Here is an 18,735-nt window from a genome sequence, read left to right as displayed (position 1 = left end):
TGGAAAAACATGTTGTTAATTGTGAAAAAAAAAAAAAAGACAGAGGGTCTGCTAATTGACATGCCACCGGCTATACTGAAAATTATGTCTGTCTTTCAGCAGCAGCTCAATAGCCTCTCCAGTGATAAATCACAGTGAAATGAAAACTGACTTTTTCCACCTCGCTGGCCAATTCCCCCCAGCATAACAGACATATTTATTAATAAATGTCCACTTATTTACTTTTTTGTCTACTAATTTGACATCAGGAAATTGTGTTCAATATACAAGCATCTTACATCGTTATTACATGTGCTGTAAAGCAACTTAGCTGAACTAAAATGTTCTTTACAAACCAAGCATTGTCTTTGATCATTTAAAGTGATGAAATTTGAGATATAGTTTTATTGCATTTAATTTACTGTGAGCTGAACTTTTAAAGGAACAGTGCAACATTTTGGGAAATATGCTCATTTGCCTTCTTCCCGCAAAGTTTGATGAGAAGACCTCACTCTCATATCGGCCCATTACATGTTAAGCTAGCCAGCAGCCTATTAGCTTATCTTGGCTTTGCATAAAGACTGGTAACAGAGGGAAACAGCTAGTCTGGCTCTGTCCAAAGATAAAAAAACATCATTTAATTACATTTACAACATTTCCTGTGCAATGGCTCTGGTTTGAACAGACTTCATTAGCATTGGTTATCTAGAAAATTAGCAAGTTCCTGACTGGAGCAATGAGACCGAGTAGTAAAACATAGCAAATCCAATCATAGCAAATGTGCCAGTTTTAACATCTAACACTCAACCACATACCACAAAGTTATGATCATTAAATAAAAACATTTTACATATTCAAATCTGCATGTAAAACACAATCTAGTTTTGAGTTTTGAATCACACATCACCACACCCCTGTCACTTTAAGTCCACAGAGTAAAGTGAAGGGAGGATCCTCTCCTTTTCTTGATTCTTGAATTTCACCACCTCTATGATATAGATGTGTCTGTGTCACAGTGACTCACCTCCTGGCAGTACTGCAGCACACCCTCTTTGGTTCCTACACAGCTCTTGGTTCCAGATGGGTCGGGTTCCCAGCGGCCGGTCTGAATGTTGACGTGCATGTTGAGCTTTGCGCAGAACATCGCCACCTGTGGCTCAGCCACGGCAAACCCCGTGCCTGCATTGGCTGCTAGTGCCTGAAGACAGAAAGAGAGAGAGAGAGAGAGACAGAGAGAAACGGGGGTTAATGTAGTCAATCATTACAGAGCCCATAAAAGCTGGGGAGTATTGTGGCTGACAGACTTGAGACACTGTCTGCTCCGGCCACTTTTCTCATAAACACCGTTATGAGGCCGACACAGGGGCTTGGTACTGTACTAAGTCTGATCACATAAAGCTGGTTCTGCTCACGTACTGCAATGGATAACTATACAAGACGCGATGGAGCAACATCAGTACTGCCTGTCAACGCTTGGCTGCTACCGCAACTCAATGCTGCAGTGCTGAGAGAGCAGAGGGGCTCAGACAGGAGACAAATTAAATGTACCTCGGGAATGTTTGGCTAGGTTGATGGTTAAACGAGTAGGGGTTTGATTGGATTTGTGCACAAGGTTTTTTTTTGCTCTGATGCCCACTGAGTGACTGAGAGGCTGCACACAGAGCAGGAGAGAAGAAAAAACTGCAGTCCGTCATGCCTCACAAACCAGGACATTCCTAGTTGAGGGCAGAGCTTTGCTCATTCAGACCTCCTGGGACTAAACTCTTTCCACAAAGAGTGGATCATTTACTCTTCAACGTAAACACTGATGGTGTCTGAGCCACCATCACCTCAGCTGTACAGACACATAGGAACAAGAATTTATACAGTTTACTGAAAATATGTGTTCTGAGATTTGTTAAAAAAATATTTCTGCGACTTCCTACCAGAGCTTCCCATCGTTGTTTACCTCCCAACCCTTTGAACCAGACAGGAAATCTGCTATCTTTCTCCTCCTGTTGTCCTTCCTGTCATAATTTACTGAACTCAGGGAGCAGGAAGCAGGAACACTCAGTCTGCCCATCCTTCACTCAAAATAGCTAAACCCCACTCTGTGTAGAAAATGGACACGAACTCTCCAAAGCTACCATGTAATCAGCTTTCACGTGATTACCTCTCAAATGCGTCGGTGTGGTGCTAGCATCAGTCAACTCATCAGCTCCTCACTGGGATGATAAATCACGGCCTGCTAACACTCGCCTGATGCTGGGGGTGTCACTGCACGGGGAACTCTAATGAATTTGTGAGGCGATGTCGCTCTCAATGCCAAACTATACAAAAAACACACACCAGGGAGCCTCCAGAGAGGAAGTGGCATGGAACTTATCCCCTCTTGATTGTCATAAAGTCATCAGGCTGAGTAAACAGGCTTTCAGCCCCAGAGAGAGATCAAGGGATTGAGTGAGGACTGCCGGACGCAAATGTCTGGCTGTTTGTTGGGTTCTCGGCCTCGAGGAAACACGGGTAGAGGTGTCCTCTGCAGCGCCGAGCCAAGGAGAAAACAGCTGAAGAGGGTGTAACGGCGTGTTAGACAAAGCTCTCCGTCTAATTCTGCGCAGGCTCCCAGGCTGATAATAGGCGCAGAACAGAGTAGAGCGAGGACAAAACAAGTGCTGTGTAATCATCAGTTGGCTGTGGCGTGTGATGAACCAGAGCTGAGTCTGCACACATACACACACACTCACACACAAACCGAATATAGCACCAGGCATACACACGCATGCATATATATCCAGCCGCACAAGCAAGCCAGTGCCCACGCACACACACACACACACACACACACACACACACACACACACACACACACACACACACAATCATAAAACACAGAAAAAACATGCAGACAGCCGCACAGGCGCATGTTCGTCCACGTAGGCGGGCAAACACACGCTGGACTGTGTTGATTTAGTCCTGGAGGCACAACAGCCTCAGATTCAACCTCATTTCCCCTCCTTCCTCCATCTCCATGTCTTTGTCCCGCTCCACTCCTCCCTCTCTGCACCACCACAGGCTTGTTTGCTCTCCTCCCTCTCATTCCTTTGTCAGATTGGCTTGGGGTGTATGAGAGGCAGGAGAGGTGGGGAGGAAATGAGAGATGCAGAGAAGAACGTTAGGGAGGAAGACAAGGGAGGCAGTGACAGCCTGACCACAGCGAGACTCCGCGGCTGCTGAAAAACAAGTGTCAGGGGCTGTCCCGACATCCCTTTGACTCCGCTACAGTGGTAAAGTGTCAGTGTGCCTTTAACTCTTCAAGTGAAACAATAGCAGTGGAACCAAAGAGGAGGTTGTTAATACCACTGCCTTAAATCTGCAGTCACATGCCTGTTTAGTAAGAGCAGCTCTGGGCCAGACTTGGACAAAGAGAAGTGTCATGGAGGGCAGCAGAGAGCATGAGAAGTGACAGACAGAGGAATTTTGTCTCATCTGCGTCCCATGTCTCATCACTAAAGTTACTTGAACCAGAAGGACGACTGGCCTCAGGAAAACAGACTGAACAGTCAGTTCTGCTGACTGTGACATACTGACACACAGTCAGCTTGTTTCTTGAGAAAATACCTTAAAAAAATATTGTTGTTGGACAACCATGACTCAGAAATTAATTTCCACTGGACTGTGTCACTGTCACAATTTTTTACATCAGTCGATACTGACCTATTCCATCACTGTGAAACGGAGTCACAAGATGAAAAAAGAGAAAAAACAGAAGCAACTCTTTGACTCAGGAGGAAGCTATGGATGAGTACAACCTGTAGGCTACAGTTAACTGTGGGTCACGCCAGCTTCGACCCTGTTTTTTTGTCTTCGCTGTGATTTGATGTAACTGAACTCCTTTCTTAAAGGTCACCTGAAATAACCTGACAGTAATTTGCTTCTGCGGTTTTGTTGTGTTTCCACATGAGACAGAGGTTCGGGGCAGGACCTCATGCCAAGAGTGACTTCATTTTAAAGTTCAAAAGCAGGTGAAACAAAGACTGCAGAATTGGCACTGACAGTGGCCCTTGAGCATCACTTGTCTTCTATTTAAGTTGTCTGATCTTGTTCCTAATGTAGAAAGCTGCTGATGATATTGATGAGCCTGTTGCAAACAAACTAATTCAGCTTGGTAGAGCTGGAGGTTTTATAGGACAGCAACAGTTGCCCCTGGATTGCATTTTATTACCTGGGATCTACAAAATGAGTTATCGACAAACATTTTTACAGCCTACGAGAAAAGAAAAGATCGACTGTAGATGTGAAAACATGCCACAATGAATCTTTTGGGATTTATTCGGTATTTCCCAGAGACATAAAGTAATAATAAGATTTTTTTTTATTTCTTTAATCCTTTTGATTCCTCTCTGTCATGTATCATGTTGAACTAAATTCTACTAAAATATCTAATATTTCTTGGATAAGCTCTGGTTTGGGTGTCAAATATAGCAACAACACAAACACAGACACACAATTACTGGAAAAATGTGCCGCCACACCTAACGAGTGTAAGTCATCGAGCATCCATCTCTCATTACTGACTCACCGTGAGATGTTATATCATGTGTAAGTGTGAACACCTGCTGCTATGTGGAGGCTTAGCGAGTCAGAGGAAGAGACAAGAAAGGGAGGGAGAGAAGGAGTGGAAGTTGGGAAGAGGGAGAGGCAGAGACAGAGGAGAGGAGAGGAGAGGAGAGAATGGGTAAATAGACAACTGCAGCATGGAACGTGTGTTGATTGGCTCACGGCCCGGCTTGACATATTATTCTCAAATGAACGCAGACTGTAATGCTATAAAGGAACGGCGTGATGCGGCGTGAGCGCAGGAGACAGGCCTGCCACCACAGAAGCTTGTCAAAAGCTGTGTGGGCTGAGGATCATTTAGCTCGATTTCACTCTTTGCAAACGCACACCAGTCTGTCACTGCTTTCCCAGTCTGCCTCCAGCACACAAACATGTTTTATTAGCCTGTTCCCTGTGTGCCGAGCCAAGTTTCACATAAAACAAGCGAAGACATGACAGCGCTTGTTGTGAAATAACGCACGGAACATCGCATGCACACACGAGCACTCCTTTTTTAATCCTTGTAACAGATGAATATACCGTATGAGTCTGGTTCTCTAATGAGCAACACACACACACAAAAACATTACCCGGCAACAAAGCGGAAGAGCGTGTTATTTTCAGTTACAGCCCGTTTACTGTCCTCATCTATTTTACATTACACCGTCAATCATTTTGTGATGCACACTACTGTATAAACATTTCACTTGTTTGCACAGTGTAACGCCTATCTCCAAAATAATAAGAAATAAATACATGTGAGAATGAAATGTGTTTTTTTTTCAGGATTATTACCTTGTGACTTTCATTTCTGTGTGTGGGTGATTGACAGTGTAAATTAATACATTCACATGAAAATGCAGAGCGTAGATGCAATGAAATGACAATAAATCAGAGAAAATTTGACATAACCAAATTAAGGCTTTACATTTACTGTGATAGTCTATTTAGCTCAGACAATTTCCGAGTCTGTGGAGGCTGTTTTTTTTTTTTTTTTTGTACTGTTCGAGAATAAAAGGCAGAAAATAGTTTCCTCCAGCAGCTGTGAAAGGGAGGAAATGAAGTCTGATATCTTCAGCAACGCTGATTGTATGCAGACACCAGCAGGAATAATAGAAAAAGGAAAGTGCAACAAAAGACAACTGGCACAAGCTTACAAAAAGAAAAAGGAAAAAAAACAAAAACAAAAACAGGTAGTATTCCTTAATGAGGTTTTAGAAAAACCCTCCTGGACCTGCACGGGTCAGTTATTACATGACCTTCCACACAGCATCTGGGCAGGATCCAAAGAAGCTAATCCGATCTGTGTGTGTTTGTGTGTGTGTGTGTGTATGTGTGTGGTCTCGGGGTCAAACACTTCGGGCAGCGTGAACAGCGGCGTGTGAGTTCAGGACACACACAGAGAGGACAGTGGGAAAGGGGAAATGAATAAACGAGGGCCATAATATTCCAAACAGCAGGGTCTGAGCGTCACTGATGATCCTCCAACTCAAACACAGAGATGGTAACTTTGACACAGCCAAAACAAACTGTGCACACGCTTCCTCAGTGAACAGACAGTCTAATGATCAGGTTAGGTGGAGGTAGTGCCTGGCTGACATTTCTGACAGACATATTTTCTGGTAAACTGCCTGTGTTGCATTCAGAGGCAGACACACTGTAATCAGCTCCAGTGTCAACAGGTCTATAAACCTCGTAGGCCTCACAGAGCGGTGGCAACTAGTCTAATTTTGGCAGAGGTATGGTGAAGCCATCCTCAAAGTCTAGCCCTTATAAAAGCAGCTCCAGAATGAGGCACCGGTCAGGACTTGTGGGTTCCCAGAATGCTTAGTGTCCATGTGACTCTGTGGAGAAATGCCTGGCATCGTTAATCCACCTAATCCTTCCCTGTGGTGACTTAATGCTTAAACAAGATAGGCAGTGGTGAGAAAGCCACACTCACATGTACAGGAATGCCATGTATATGTACAATATATAGGGACATAAAATGAATACTGATATTCCTTATTGCCTGCAATAAAAAGTGTTGATGTGTATGAGGGAGCAATGTGCACTGGAATTACTGCGTTGTGCTAATAAGTGGCGCAAGGCAATTACAGCATTTCTCTTTCTTTATTAGCTTCTATTATAGCTTTTACATAACAGCTTTTAGTATAGCATGTGCTTGTTACCAGCTGCAACAGCTGTTTTCACCTTGTGAGTCTGTTTGTGTTTGTGTGTGTGTGTGTGTGTGTGTGTGTGTGTGTGTGTGTGTGTGTGTGTGTCATCCTGGCAAAATGTGGTCCTGGAGACTGTACTGTAGCGGGAAATACCACAGAGGTGGTTTTGAGGACTTTGGCAGGTGTTTACATGTCTGTGGACAGGTTTTGTCACCGCAGTAGCGTCACGTGCCAGACGCAGTCAGAAAACTTTACAGGTGTGTCGTTGACATTAAAATGAAGGCCAAAATTGAAGATGGCTGTTGTCCGACACATGCAAAGTCACCATGTTGATGGGCGTTGCGACTGTATTGATCCCATTGAAAGATGGTCTCTGGTGTATTGCGTTTTGAGCTGGTTGGTGCTGTAGCTATCGAATTTCCCAGTAGGATAATCTCGACAGGGCTTTAAGTCGTTGGCTAATGATAACTTTGTCAGGTGCAGAGATTTCTGCTCGTCTCAACACCTCAGTGAATATTTTTCAGCTGTTCAAAAAGTGGAGGATGTTAAAGGGGCCATTTTCAAACACTTTAACAAGATCTTGCGATGTGATCACACCAGTCGCGACGCCCGTCAACATATTGACGTTCCGACCCATGAGTACTCAGCAGTCATAACTGCTAATGATCTGTCCACATGTGGACAGATCATTACTGTGAGTCTACAGTGGTGCAGAAGGATGTGTGGCAGCCTGCAGGCTAATATTAGCTCTAAAGAGAAGGAAAAAGATGGAGTTTGGTGTTTACTGTTTCTTACATTAAAGAATTTAGAGAGCGCTTTCAGTTTGGACATTAAAGCTGCTATTTTGCTGCCACTGCAAAGAAATTAGTAGTTTCCCATCACTAGTATCCATGCAGCTACTTTCCAAACACAGCATTGCATTTGGTTCACTTTGTGGCGATTGTGGCACAGACAAGAATCAATAAAACACAATGATCCGTTCATGCCAAGAGTGATCTGAAATGCTGATTAGCATTCGAGCTCTGATCAAGATCTGCTTATGAGCTGATAGCGTTAGAGCTGAGGATCAAAATACAAAGATATAATAGGACATTGTTAAAGGAATCACAGTTGGTGCTTTCAGAGATTATATGTATACAGAAAATATCCATCACAAGTTCCCAGAGACCCAAGGTAACATCTTCAAATGTTTTGTTTTGTCCAATCACTAGTTCAAAATGTAGAAAAGCAGCTAGTCCTCTCATTTAAGATGGTGGCTCCAGAGACTGTTGAAAAAATGACTCAACTGATCAACTGATTGTAAAAAAAATGGTCGTCAATTATGTTTGCTGCATGGTTGATCGATTAACTGATGAATCATTTCAGCTCTAGAACAGTTGAATTGAGACTTAAAAACAGGATCTGAAAAAAAAAACCTAATATGTGTCCCATTACCAAGTATCCACCATGCCAGATAAAATCTACTCTGACAACACTCTACTGATATTATATCTATCCAGTATGTCGCCCAGCTTTGCCTGGTCACTAAGTGTTTATGTTGAATCTATAATCTTTATTATTAAGCTTACATGATATATTTTGAAAATTAGACTTTTATATTTCTGTAAATTACAGGTCATCATCCCGTTTACCCGCTCAGTGATGGAGGTCAATAAAAGTCCTGAAATACTTATTGCTCCTTTAACTATCCATCAAAGCACCAAATGGGGGTTGTATGACATTGGTGTGATTCTCTCGGTGGTAAAGCCCACAGGAGGGCTGAGGCCTGAGCCACTGACACCATCATTACACAAACAGCTCACCCGCAACAGATAACAGATGAGAAGGGGGAGGACATTTAGCAACAGAGGGACAGTGACATTTTCCCCACTGACCAAACACCTCTGCCACCTCCCACTCTCAAATGAGCAGACAGTAAAAACAGAATAATAAAAAAAAAAAAAAAGGGGGGGGGGGGGGGGGGGGTTTCTGACTCTGAATCAAAAGGGCAACCCCTCACTGCAATGCAAATGAGCTCCTCTGTCTGAGTGAAATGGCCTTTTGTCTTCACCATTTGAAGTGTCTCAAGACTACTCTGGAGTTGCCCTATGAGTCACCGCTCCAAGCCCACAGCGTTAAAAATGCTCCCACAGTTAGGGGAACAGACAGTCCAGTCAGTGCCAGTGTCTTTTCCTCTAAAGACAACAACATAAAGTTGTGAAATTTATAGTTCCACCTAAAGTCTGCGTGGGACTCTTCCTTTTAAAGAAGAAACATCACTCACTTTCCACTTCCTCTTATGTCCATTGGGAAATTCTCAATGAAAGCGCAAGTGTTAAAGAAAAGTTAGTTCTTATAAATAGTCTTGTATTTTGTTAAAACTAAATCAAACATCTTCATACAGATTCTACACACATAAAAAACCATTTGCTGAATTTGTTCAAGGAAACCCTGAGATGAATTTGTGTGTGTCCGGCGTTTGAGGTGACAGGTAGATGCTCCACAGAGAGCTGAATATTATGTTTCTGTTCACCTCTGCGTGGTCCATTAACCTCCCATCATTCACGCCCAGATGGGACCGGACAGGACAGAAAAGCGTGTTGTTACTTCTGCCCTGAGGTGTCACGGGGGGGGGGGGGGGGTCACCACACACCCAGTGCCCACCGTGGAGGAAGACAGTGGCACGGCCATGACACGCCGGTACCAGCCCGGGGTCAGACAGTAAGCCTAGTTGTAATCCTTTCAGCCCAACCTGTGCTTGATTGAACACGCCTTTGTTAATGAGACTTTGTGGAGCTGCTCCAAAAAAAATTGCGAAACAGTAGAAATACCATTGACGCAGCCATGTGACGCAGCCATGTCCATCATTTCCTTTCATGTCTCAAGCAGAGGAAATTATTCAGAAGGGAAAAGGAGCTGATCGCGCTACAAGAGTTCAAAGTGATGAAGGATCTGAGGGAGATTCAGGGAGGAAATTTCCACCCGTTTGACTCCTGGTACCAGTGGTCTGCTATTAGATTAGCCTGCTACCTTTTCAATAGCTCATCTTTAATTGATTTTAACTGTAGTTTTTCTATTAAATGCGAGCACAAGTTTATTTGACTAGCTCTCATTGTCTGCATTCCTGAGCAGGTTTCTCTTAAAGACATTCAACTGAGACCTAATGAGTTGAATGTGCTACGTATTGTTTGTACTATTACTAACACTACTACAACAACTATTATAAATAATGAAAATGACTCATATAAAAAATTATTAAATTAAATAGAGTACACTGGTTTAAATATAATAATAATAATAATAAATATGATAGAAATATGATTAAAATGGCAAAAATGGCAAAAATAAACTGATCTAAATGTTTCTGAAAGTTAAACCCATATATCTCTTTAACTCCTGTCTAAAAGAGTGTTGGTATTTTTGTCCTCCTCTGCCTTCTCTTAAGGAAATGCTAAGTTGTGTATTAACTGCGAAGTAAACTGCATCCTGTTTTGTTGTAATTATTTACTGGTGTTAATATTCTACACGTCCCACCTTCAAATAAACCTCACTAACAGTTTCCAAGGAGAGCTATGATTGAGCTGCAACTTGAGCTCGTGGAGCGCCGCCCGAGCGTTGCCGTGCTCAGCGAAGTGAGATGAACAGTAGCGAGACGTGTCCGTAATTAAGCTCCAGCAAGAAGATGTGCAGCAGCTTGCTGGTTGCATGCTAACATTTGTGGTGATTGAGTGGCGCAGGTCTGCCTGTGTGTCAGGGGGAGATAACATGGCCTCTCTCCAGCATACAGCAAACGGACGTGAATGACGACTTGTTCAAATGGCCCGTCACTATGGAAACCTTCTACAAAAGCATCCCAGCTATTCACACAGAGGAACATTGAGGCTGCAGAAGAAAGAGAGAGGGAGAGGGGAAAAGAGGGGAAAGAGGGAGAGAGAGAGAGAGAGGAGGGAAAAGGCGAGGACAAGAGAGAGAGACCGATTGGAGAAGTGGAGCAGGGGAGAGTGAGGGGGAAGAGGGAGAAGAAAGCAGGGAGATAGATCATCAGAAGCTCACAGCGACAGAGAGAGAAGACAGGAAGGAGGGAAAAAAAGAGAAAGAGCAGGGGGGGATTCGAGAAAGGGAAAAAAAATAATAATGGAGAAAGAGGGAATGAGGCCACAGTTGTGAGAGACTGGCATATGAGACAGTGTGGTAAAGAGGGAGTAGAGATGGGAGGCGTGGTGACGAAGGCTGCGTGAATGGCACCGAGGACGACACTCACAATAACAGCTGCTCTGCTCTGTTCGGTGTGTTCAGCCACATTGTGTCCTTGTGTGCAAACACGTAAACGACCCTCAGCTCCATAGGCTTGCACGTTCTTCCCCCGATACACATGCACATGGCAGAAATACAGTACACAAAGCTACGTCTGTGCTCAGTGCCCTCCTCAACACACAAACTGCACCCATTCCCATGGCAGCAGCGTGCATCAGTGCGTTCAGCAATGTCGACTCCCATCGTGAGCAGACACTGCTTCACCTGCCGAATATTTACCAGACAGTAAGTCACAGCGTGAGCCCTGAGAGGAGTCATGATCAGGAAAGATGAAGCTAGCTAAAGGTAGTTAGCAGGATGTGTCAGTGCAGGTTAGTGCCACACAGAGTCTGGGTGAAAGTCAATGTGGACCCAGGTTCACAGTGTGGGAAGTAAGGTTATAATACAGTCAGGCCTAAGGCTTCATGTACTAATAACAAACTTGTGTTTTCAAATTAAACATTTAAAAAAAAAAAAAGTCTAGTTTTTCAGCTCTGATGCAGAACATAAATAAAATCTTAAAGTTATAATATGTAACTTTTCTGCATTAAAATGTCTAGGAACAACTACACTTATGTAAGATATTATGTTGTGTTGTGTACTTACATTGTCCCAAATGTTTCCAGCGATTCTCAAATACGTGATTATAATTATGGTAACGGTCTGTTCCATTTGGGCGCCTGTCAATGGCGTCATATCCCATATGTACATGGATCGGCTTTGTGGTTTCCTGCCAGAAGCTCAAAACTGACTTTAATCCAGTTTTAAGCCACATTTTTAAGATGCACTTTTTAAACCATAGTCGTGCTCAACTATGGATTTTAATCGGATGACGGATTTTAGTCATCGGACGTTAAGTTATCAGAGAAAAAAAGCAAATGTTAGGCAGCTCAGCTCACAGCCGTTCTGCGACATCCTGTGTACGACCAAGAGCGTCGGTGAACCACAGATTTTTAAACGTGAACCCGGTTTATTTGGTGTTTATATCTGTGGTAGAGTGGTTCTGGTCGTGGTTCTACCTCCTGGTAAAAACCTCCTGAATGACTGACACTGAAGGAATCCAAACCAGGAGAAGCTGACAGTAATGGCGGTGAAGACATCAACTCCCATGATCCCATGCTACTGCAGGACGTCACCCAACCCGTCTCTTGTTATTGTTTTGATTGAGAGACCACTAACGGCAGAAGTTACATACTGTGTGTTTAAAGTAATAAATAACCTTATTTTAGAGCCAGATGTGGTCGGACTCTTGAAGCACCTTCACTGGCCTCAGTGCGGTTAAATTGAAACATATTTAGAGGCGTCATGAATTCAAAGTCAATGAAAGAACCCGAACACAGAAGAACATAAACCGGATCTGCACCTCAGTTTTTTTTGACAACACTGACACAGTCTGGATGAACACAAGTGAAACTGGAGTTCCTGGGAAATTTTGGGAAGGTTTTCTGCAAAACCACTCCGGCTGTTAAAGTTCACATTGTGTCTGAATTTAGCCTGTTACACGCTTTGATTTATTGTTATTTATGCTTTGATATGTTTTACTTATGGTATTATAATCCTAGTTGGAAGGTGAAGAATGAGGGTATAAAATTAGAATCTTAAAAAAAGTGTATAGCTGCGAGACGAGAAGGTGGCACAAGGTAAAGAGTTTTCTCTGTGTCACTCAAGCATCTGAAGCGCTTGTTAACAAAGAGAAAAGTAGGCGTTTGTTTGACTCATGTTTGCTCTTGAAAATCTCGGTTTACACTCGGCTTGTCTTGAGAAAACATTTCAGAACACCCTCTATGGATTTACAAGCTATAGCCAGGAGTTTACGTGGGAATAAATCTCACGCAGGCAAATTTACACAAAGCTTCCAGAGATTTCCAAGTGTAGTGCTGTCAAGCAGCGGGGACCCTGTTAGTGGCCCTTCACAGTCACTCCACATTCTCCGTCAAAGCCTGAAAATTCATTTCGCCAAGAAGAACCTCATGTCACCCTCTCACTGCTCAATCATATCCTCCCTCTCTAATCTTTCTCCTCTGCTTGCTATGAATTGCTCTCATAAAAAAAGTGAGGCATTTGACATCTCTCCTTAGCTCATGTTTTCTTTTTTTTTTTTCCCTTGCTCGTCTCTCTTACGGTATCAATGTATAATCACAAGAGCATTGTCGGGGCACCGTAACCGTCACCCCTGCACTCTTTGCTATAGATTGTTTGTAATCGTTCTGATCTAGTAATTATTCTGTGTGTTTTAAGTGGCCGTGGACAAGAGTCAACTAAAAAGCCTGCCGTGTAAATGTAAATGTAGAGAAGTGGAGAGATACTAGGCCAAGAGAAGAGAAAAAAACACTGTTAATTAGAGCAAAGTACTTTTTTTCTTCTTGTGGCACACTGCCTTTTCACTAGAGAGAAGGTGTTTCTGGGCTATTTATAAGCGGCTCCAGTTGGTGGGCCAGTGGGGTCTTGTCTTCCAGGCCTTCCCTCTCCAATGTTGCTTGTTCAGATAGTGAGAGATAGAGAGAGAGAGAGAGAGAGAGAGAGAGAGAGAGAAACAAACACTAGAAAACATGAGGATTACACTAAATTTTTTTCTTTGGTTAAGTGATATGCTAATTAGAGCCATATTTCATTTTAAGAGATTTTGTAAATGAGAGCTCAGGGGGGATTTTAAGGCAAAATAGATGTAATGGTAGTACTCCATTCCTTTTAATGAGAAATTCTGTCAGAAGACTGATTAAAAAGGTAATAATGTGTTCGTGTGGCATTTCATTTATTTTCACTGTCAAATTAGGGATTCAAAGTGATTCTGATGGGCCACCACAGCGGGTTCACACTGCAAGTATCCTGGTTTTATTGTGGGTAGAGTCTGGTAAACGTTTGGCACAATTCCAATGAGCAAGGCAAAGGTAGTGTTACTGGGCTCGGGAGTTCATCTAATGCCTGAGGCAACGTCCACACGACTATGTTTTAGTTTTAAAACAAATCTCTTTTGCTATGTTTACACCTGGCGTCCACACTACTGCGGCGTTTTAGTTTTAAAACTCCGGTGTTGCGTTGTAGGTTACATCCACACTACTACGCTTTCATTTTAAAACGGCATTGTTAGATGAAAAGGATCTCTGTCCAGATGACCGTCTTAGCTCAGAAACGATCTTCATCCATACCATCCCACCTGAAAACGCATACGTACAGGGCCATTCACATACTGGGTGTTAACAGGGAGCAGATTGTCTACTCTGCAGTTGGTTAGTTGCAAAACATCATTGTTTCCAAAAGTTCACGTTTTTCGCCCGTCCAGACAACAACACAAACCCCAGAGTTTTCAAATTAAAACAAGGTCCGGCAGCGTTTCCAAAAGTGTGCGTGAAAACTCTGGAGTAGTGCTGACGGCCGGTGAAAATGCAGCACAAGTGATGCGTTTTAAACCTAATACAAAGTCGTGTGGACGTAGCCTTAGTTTGAAAATTAAAGGATTGCGTTTTAGTCTGGATGGGACAAAAACAGAGACCTTTGGAAAAAATGACCTAGAAACCCACGGCCGCTCCCTGATTGGGTCTTATCTGCCTCGACTACAGGTAAACAACAGGGATAATGAATTATAAACGTCACTGACCTTGTTGTCTTTGTTAGCAGCTGCTCGTTCACAGTATTTTGCGCAACTAATCAATTGCAGAGTAGACAATCTGCTTCCTGTTTACACCGGCTCGAGCATGCCCACTGCGCATGAATGGTCATGTATGTATGTGTTTTTCATCGTTTCTGATAAGGAGCTAAAATGCTAATGTGGATGGAGATCGTTTTCATGTGTGTGCGCTGAGTTGTTCATAGATCACACATGAGCAGAGTTTCCTTGGTCACTGAGCTCTAATGGAAAGAGAAAAGAAACTCAGAGTTTCTTGTTTTGCTCGTGACTGCACAGCTAGATTTATCAGTGACATTGATAAGTGTGGAACACTTCCTACAAAATGATGTTCCGGGGTTTTTTACAAGTCAGGTTTTACTGCATGAGTGTTTTTACAGAGGCAAAACCAATGAACCCATTAACTCATGCAAAATGCACCTCAGATATTTATGATGGAAAGGGCAGCCAGTCATGGCTGCCCTTTGGTCTATGTGGTACAACTATGTGGTACAAATAGCTAAGCCACTCTCCGCTATCACAGGACAAAGGTCCTCACTCCGCCCCATTTTAATCCCTTTCCCCTCCCTCACTTCACACTGTTTTTTCCCTCCGACACATTTTCTCAGACACCCAGTGTTGTCAATACTGTGTGGTCTCACCATCTTTCTCTCAGCTGTTATCTGCAATGTGTCAGACACACACACACACACACACACACGCACACACAGGGATGCTGTTCAGATGCCTGCTTGTGAACATGCACCGAGCGCCTGACAGCCAACATCAGGATGCCTGCTGCATCTTGTGTTTCATTATTCTTTTATTCTGTGGGCAGGGGCTGCCAGTGAAGCGAGGAGAGCGGGGCAGAGCAGGAGCATGAGGGGACCGAAGAGCCATTTTCCCCCACGGCCCCTCTTGACACAGATTTCAGGCTGCACACATCTCCCTGGAATATTACTCCTCCCCATCCACCTCTGCAGCCCCATCACAAACAACCCTGAGGGTCGTCCGCAGCCTTCATAATATTGCATTTGGGCTTCCTTACTTGGTTAGATTAGGTAGATACAGAGCAGATTGGTTTTTCTAGCTGGCTGAGGAGCAGGAGGCATTGAGGTCGGGAGATGAAGGGGAAGAGGAAGCAAATTTGTTTAGAATCTGTTCGGGGTGTACTATTTGCAGTGTATGCTGCAAAATTTAGGAGGAGAGACACGTCAAGTCATGGCGAGGGCTTGACTACAGCTTCCTCGTTAGTCCAATCACCGTCAAGAGATGTCAGGAAAGAGGCAAGGAAAGCAGGAACAAGGATGGGCTGAACCGGAAAGGCAGGGCAGAAGAGTAACTGTTAGCTGATAAAACATGGGCTGAGCTATCTGCTGCTGAAGTATCTGCTTCTCTCCTGTGTTGGCTTTTATGAGTTGTCACAACAGCTTTTAAAAAGAGACATAAAAGTAGGTGCAAGGGTCTGTAAATTGTTGATTGATACTTAATAGGCGCAATTCTGAAGAGCACAAACTGAATTTAAGCCTCTATCATCAAACGTCTCCGACGCAAACATAACAAAACAAGCCAAAAAATTCAGGGTCTGAGGTGTGTTCTGTAGCTTGCAGAGAAGGTTGGTATACACAGTAAAGTCAGTCAACAGAGAAATAACTGATAAGTGTGCGCTGCAGCGATAAAGAGATAATTACACCGAGGGTTTCACCCAGAGATTGTTGTTTAGTTGCTAGGATACACAGGTGCATGATTGCATAAATAAGGCGATGAGGTGTAAAAACTATTTCTTGCAGGAAGATGATTATTGCTTTTCATTTTGTGTTAATGACTCAAGGACTGCCATGATTGAGGTCCACTTTCAGGTGAATTTTTTTTTTTTTTTTTTTTGCGCAGCCTCACAGCTACACGGCAATGACTATGGGTTTGAGCGTTGAGACTGCCTCTTTTACAGAGCTCCTGTCAGTAAAATCACCCATTCTTCCCTCCTGACCACTAAAAGCTCTCTGCATGAGCAACCCCTTCAATCCTCCATCTCCCTCCTTTCATCTCTATTCACTTTGAGCACTCTGGATAACCGTGCGCACACATCTCCTCTTGCCTCAACTATCTCTTTGCCTCTCCACCTGCTTTTCTCTCTCTCTCGCTCTCTCTCTCTCTCTGTCAGAGCCATGTGAGCTGGCGACCCTCTCAGCCCTCTCTATCCGGGCTTATGGCCCACGTGGCCTAGAGCGGATTACATTCTTGACATCACTGTGCCAGATGTTTATGACGAAAATAAACAGAACAACTAGCCTCACCACTAAGTCAAACAATGCATTCAGCCTAAACTTGACACGTCATTTCCCATTTATGCTTGGGCAGGTTCTTCTGTCTCAACAGTTGCCTAATGATCTCCCCTGTTTCTTTTGTCTCTTGTGTCTCTCTCTTGAATTGGAATCGGAGCTGCTGTCTTCATTACCTTGTTCAGGAGACTAAATTGACTAACTTTCTCTGGCTTTTACTTCATCGCTCCTCCCTGCACGAGGTTGCATTTTTCCGTTCTTTCTCCTGTAGCTCTCTCCAGTGAGGCGGTATGGAGATCAAATTGCCGATAAGCCGCCCGCTGTAACATACACATTAGCATGATTAAATTGGCCATTGCCTGTCCATTTATTAAAAGCCTCTCTTGTGCTGGGTGGGAGGTCTATCTAGGTGGTGAGTGGAGCAGGAGCTGCATACGTGCGATTGTACATAGTGTGTGTCGCTGCCATGTGTATGTCTAAGCCTGACATCACCGAGGCAGAGGAGTTAATGAGGGTTGCAGGGGTATTTCTGACACGGTGCTGGCTTTCTGTGAGGGATTTCAGGTGATGTGAGGGAGACGGAGCCTGCTGAGAAGCGATAGCTGGGCGGGAAAAAGTCGGCGGTGGCTCTGGCAGTGGCTACACAGGAGATTTAGGGCTTAGGTGATTGTTAGACGGGGCTCAGTTTGTTTTGAACTATGGGCCTGTGTTTTCCACGGGCCGCTTTATGTGGACGCTGACTCTTTCCCCACTTTGTACTGCACTCTCAGCAGTTTAAAAGAGGAGGATTAGACACAGGAGTGTGCCTCTCTCTCGTCTGCCGGAGAGCACAGCCGCCTAATCTCTTGCGCCGAGGAGAGGGGATTTGGGAGAAATGACCTGTGCTCACTTCACTTTCTCTTGCTTCCCTTCCTCTCATACCCTCCAAGTTGACTGAAAACACAGTGCCGCATCCTTCCTCCCTTCCTTCCGTCACTCCCACTCCTGCTTCATTTCATTTTCCTGCTGGATGACTCTACGCTCATCAGCATGCAGCACCACGCAGCTGCTCCTCAGGACCAAGCAGGCTGGCAGACAGGCAGGCAGACTTGTCAATAAAGGAACCACAGTAACAGGGCACCTCGGTGAGGCCTGCAGCCCTGTCACTGACGTCTCTCTCAGCTGCCCGGACTCCCTCACTTAATGAGCACGTAATTGTTGAGCAAGCAAAAGAGAAACCGGGGAACTGAGGAGGGAAGAGCAGCCATGTGTAATGGAGAGATAGTAGAGTGAGAGGGGAAGAAGGTGAGGGAGTCACAAGGACAAATTGTTCCGGTGAACAAAGTAAGACATAAAGCAGCCAATTTGTCCTCAAATGTGTGTTATAGTACATTGAGCGGTGAGAGGGGAGGGGAGGAAGAACACTGCGTCTAAATCAGAGGGACAGTGGGGGGAAATGCTGCTCAGCGGGAACTGACATTGAGAGCGGGCGGGGGAAAAGCAGCTTCAAGGACAACATGGAAATATCACATTCAGTCGCTACAAGGCAGCCAGGAGTTGTGGACCAGTCAGAGAAACTGCAGGAGAAAAGAACCAGATCAAGGACATAGAAGTGATGTTTCCAAAATATCTGACAACATGACATGATAGCAGGTGACAGATGTACTGTGTGGGAATTCAGAAAGAGAAGAAGAAGAGGTTTTTGACCTTACTAGTGTTGGCATGAAACCTGGAGTCTGACTTTGATTCCACAACTAATTTTAACATCTTTGGATTTGATACAACAAATCCACAGCAAAAAAAAAAAAAAAAACCTGAAGCAGCGAGTTGCCACATAGTCAGACATACATCATAAATTTTGCACCATTAGTCAATTAATTATTAGGCAAAA

General features: G+C 43.9%; 1 protein-coding gene across 3 annotated transcripts in view; it reads right to left on the bottom strand.

The window, feature by feature from the left end:
• The window catches only part of aplp2 (amyloid beta precursor like protein 2), a 53,420-nt gene that overhangs the window by 25,380 nt on the left and 9,305 nt on the right, over positions 1 to 18,735 (bottom strand). For all 3 annotated transcript variants that reach the window (XM_022761493.1, XM_022761491.1, XM_022761492.1), the window contains exon 2: positions 1,004 to 1,177. In XM_022761493.1, the coding sequence (XP_022617214.1) occupies positions 1,004 to 1,177 (174 nt within the window). The remainder of the gene's footprint in view (positions 1 to 1,003; positions 1,178 to 18,735) is intronic.

The sequence above is a fragment of the Seriola dumerili genome, unplaced genomic scaffold (assembly GCF_002260705.1).
Source record: "Seriola dumerili isolate Sdu_G_001 unplaced genomic scaffold, Sdu_1.0 BDQW01000413.1, whole genome shotgun sequence".
Lineage (NCBI taxonomy): Eukaryota > Metazoa > Chordata > Actinopteri > Carangiformes > Carangidae > Seriola > Seriola dumerili.
The sequence above is the reverse complement of the archived record's forward strand: the minus strand, read 5'-3'. Positions and strand labels throughout refer to the sequence as shown.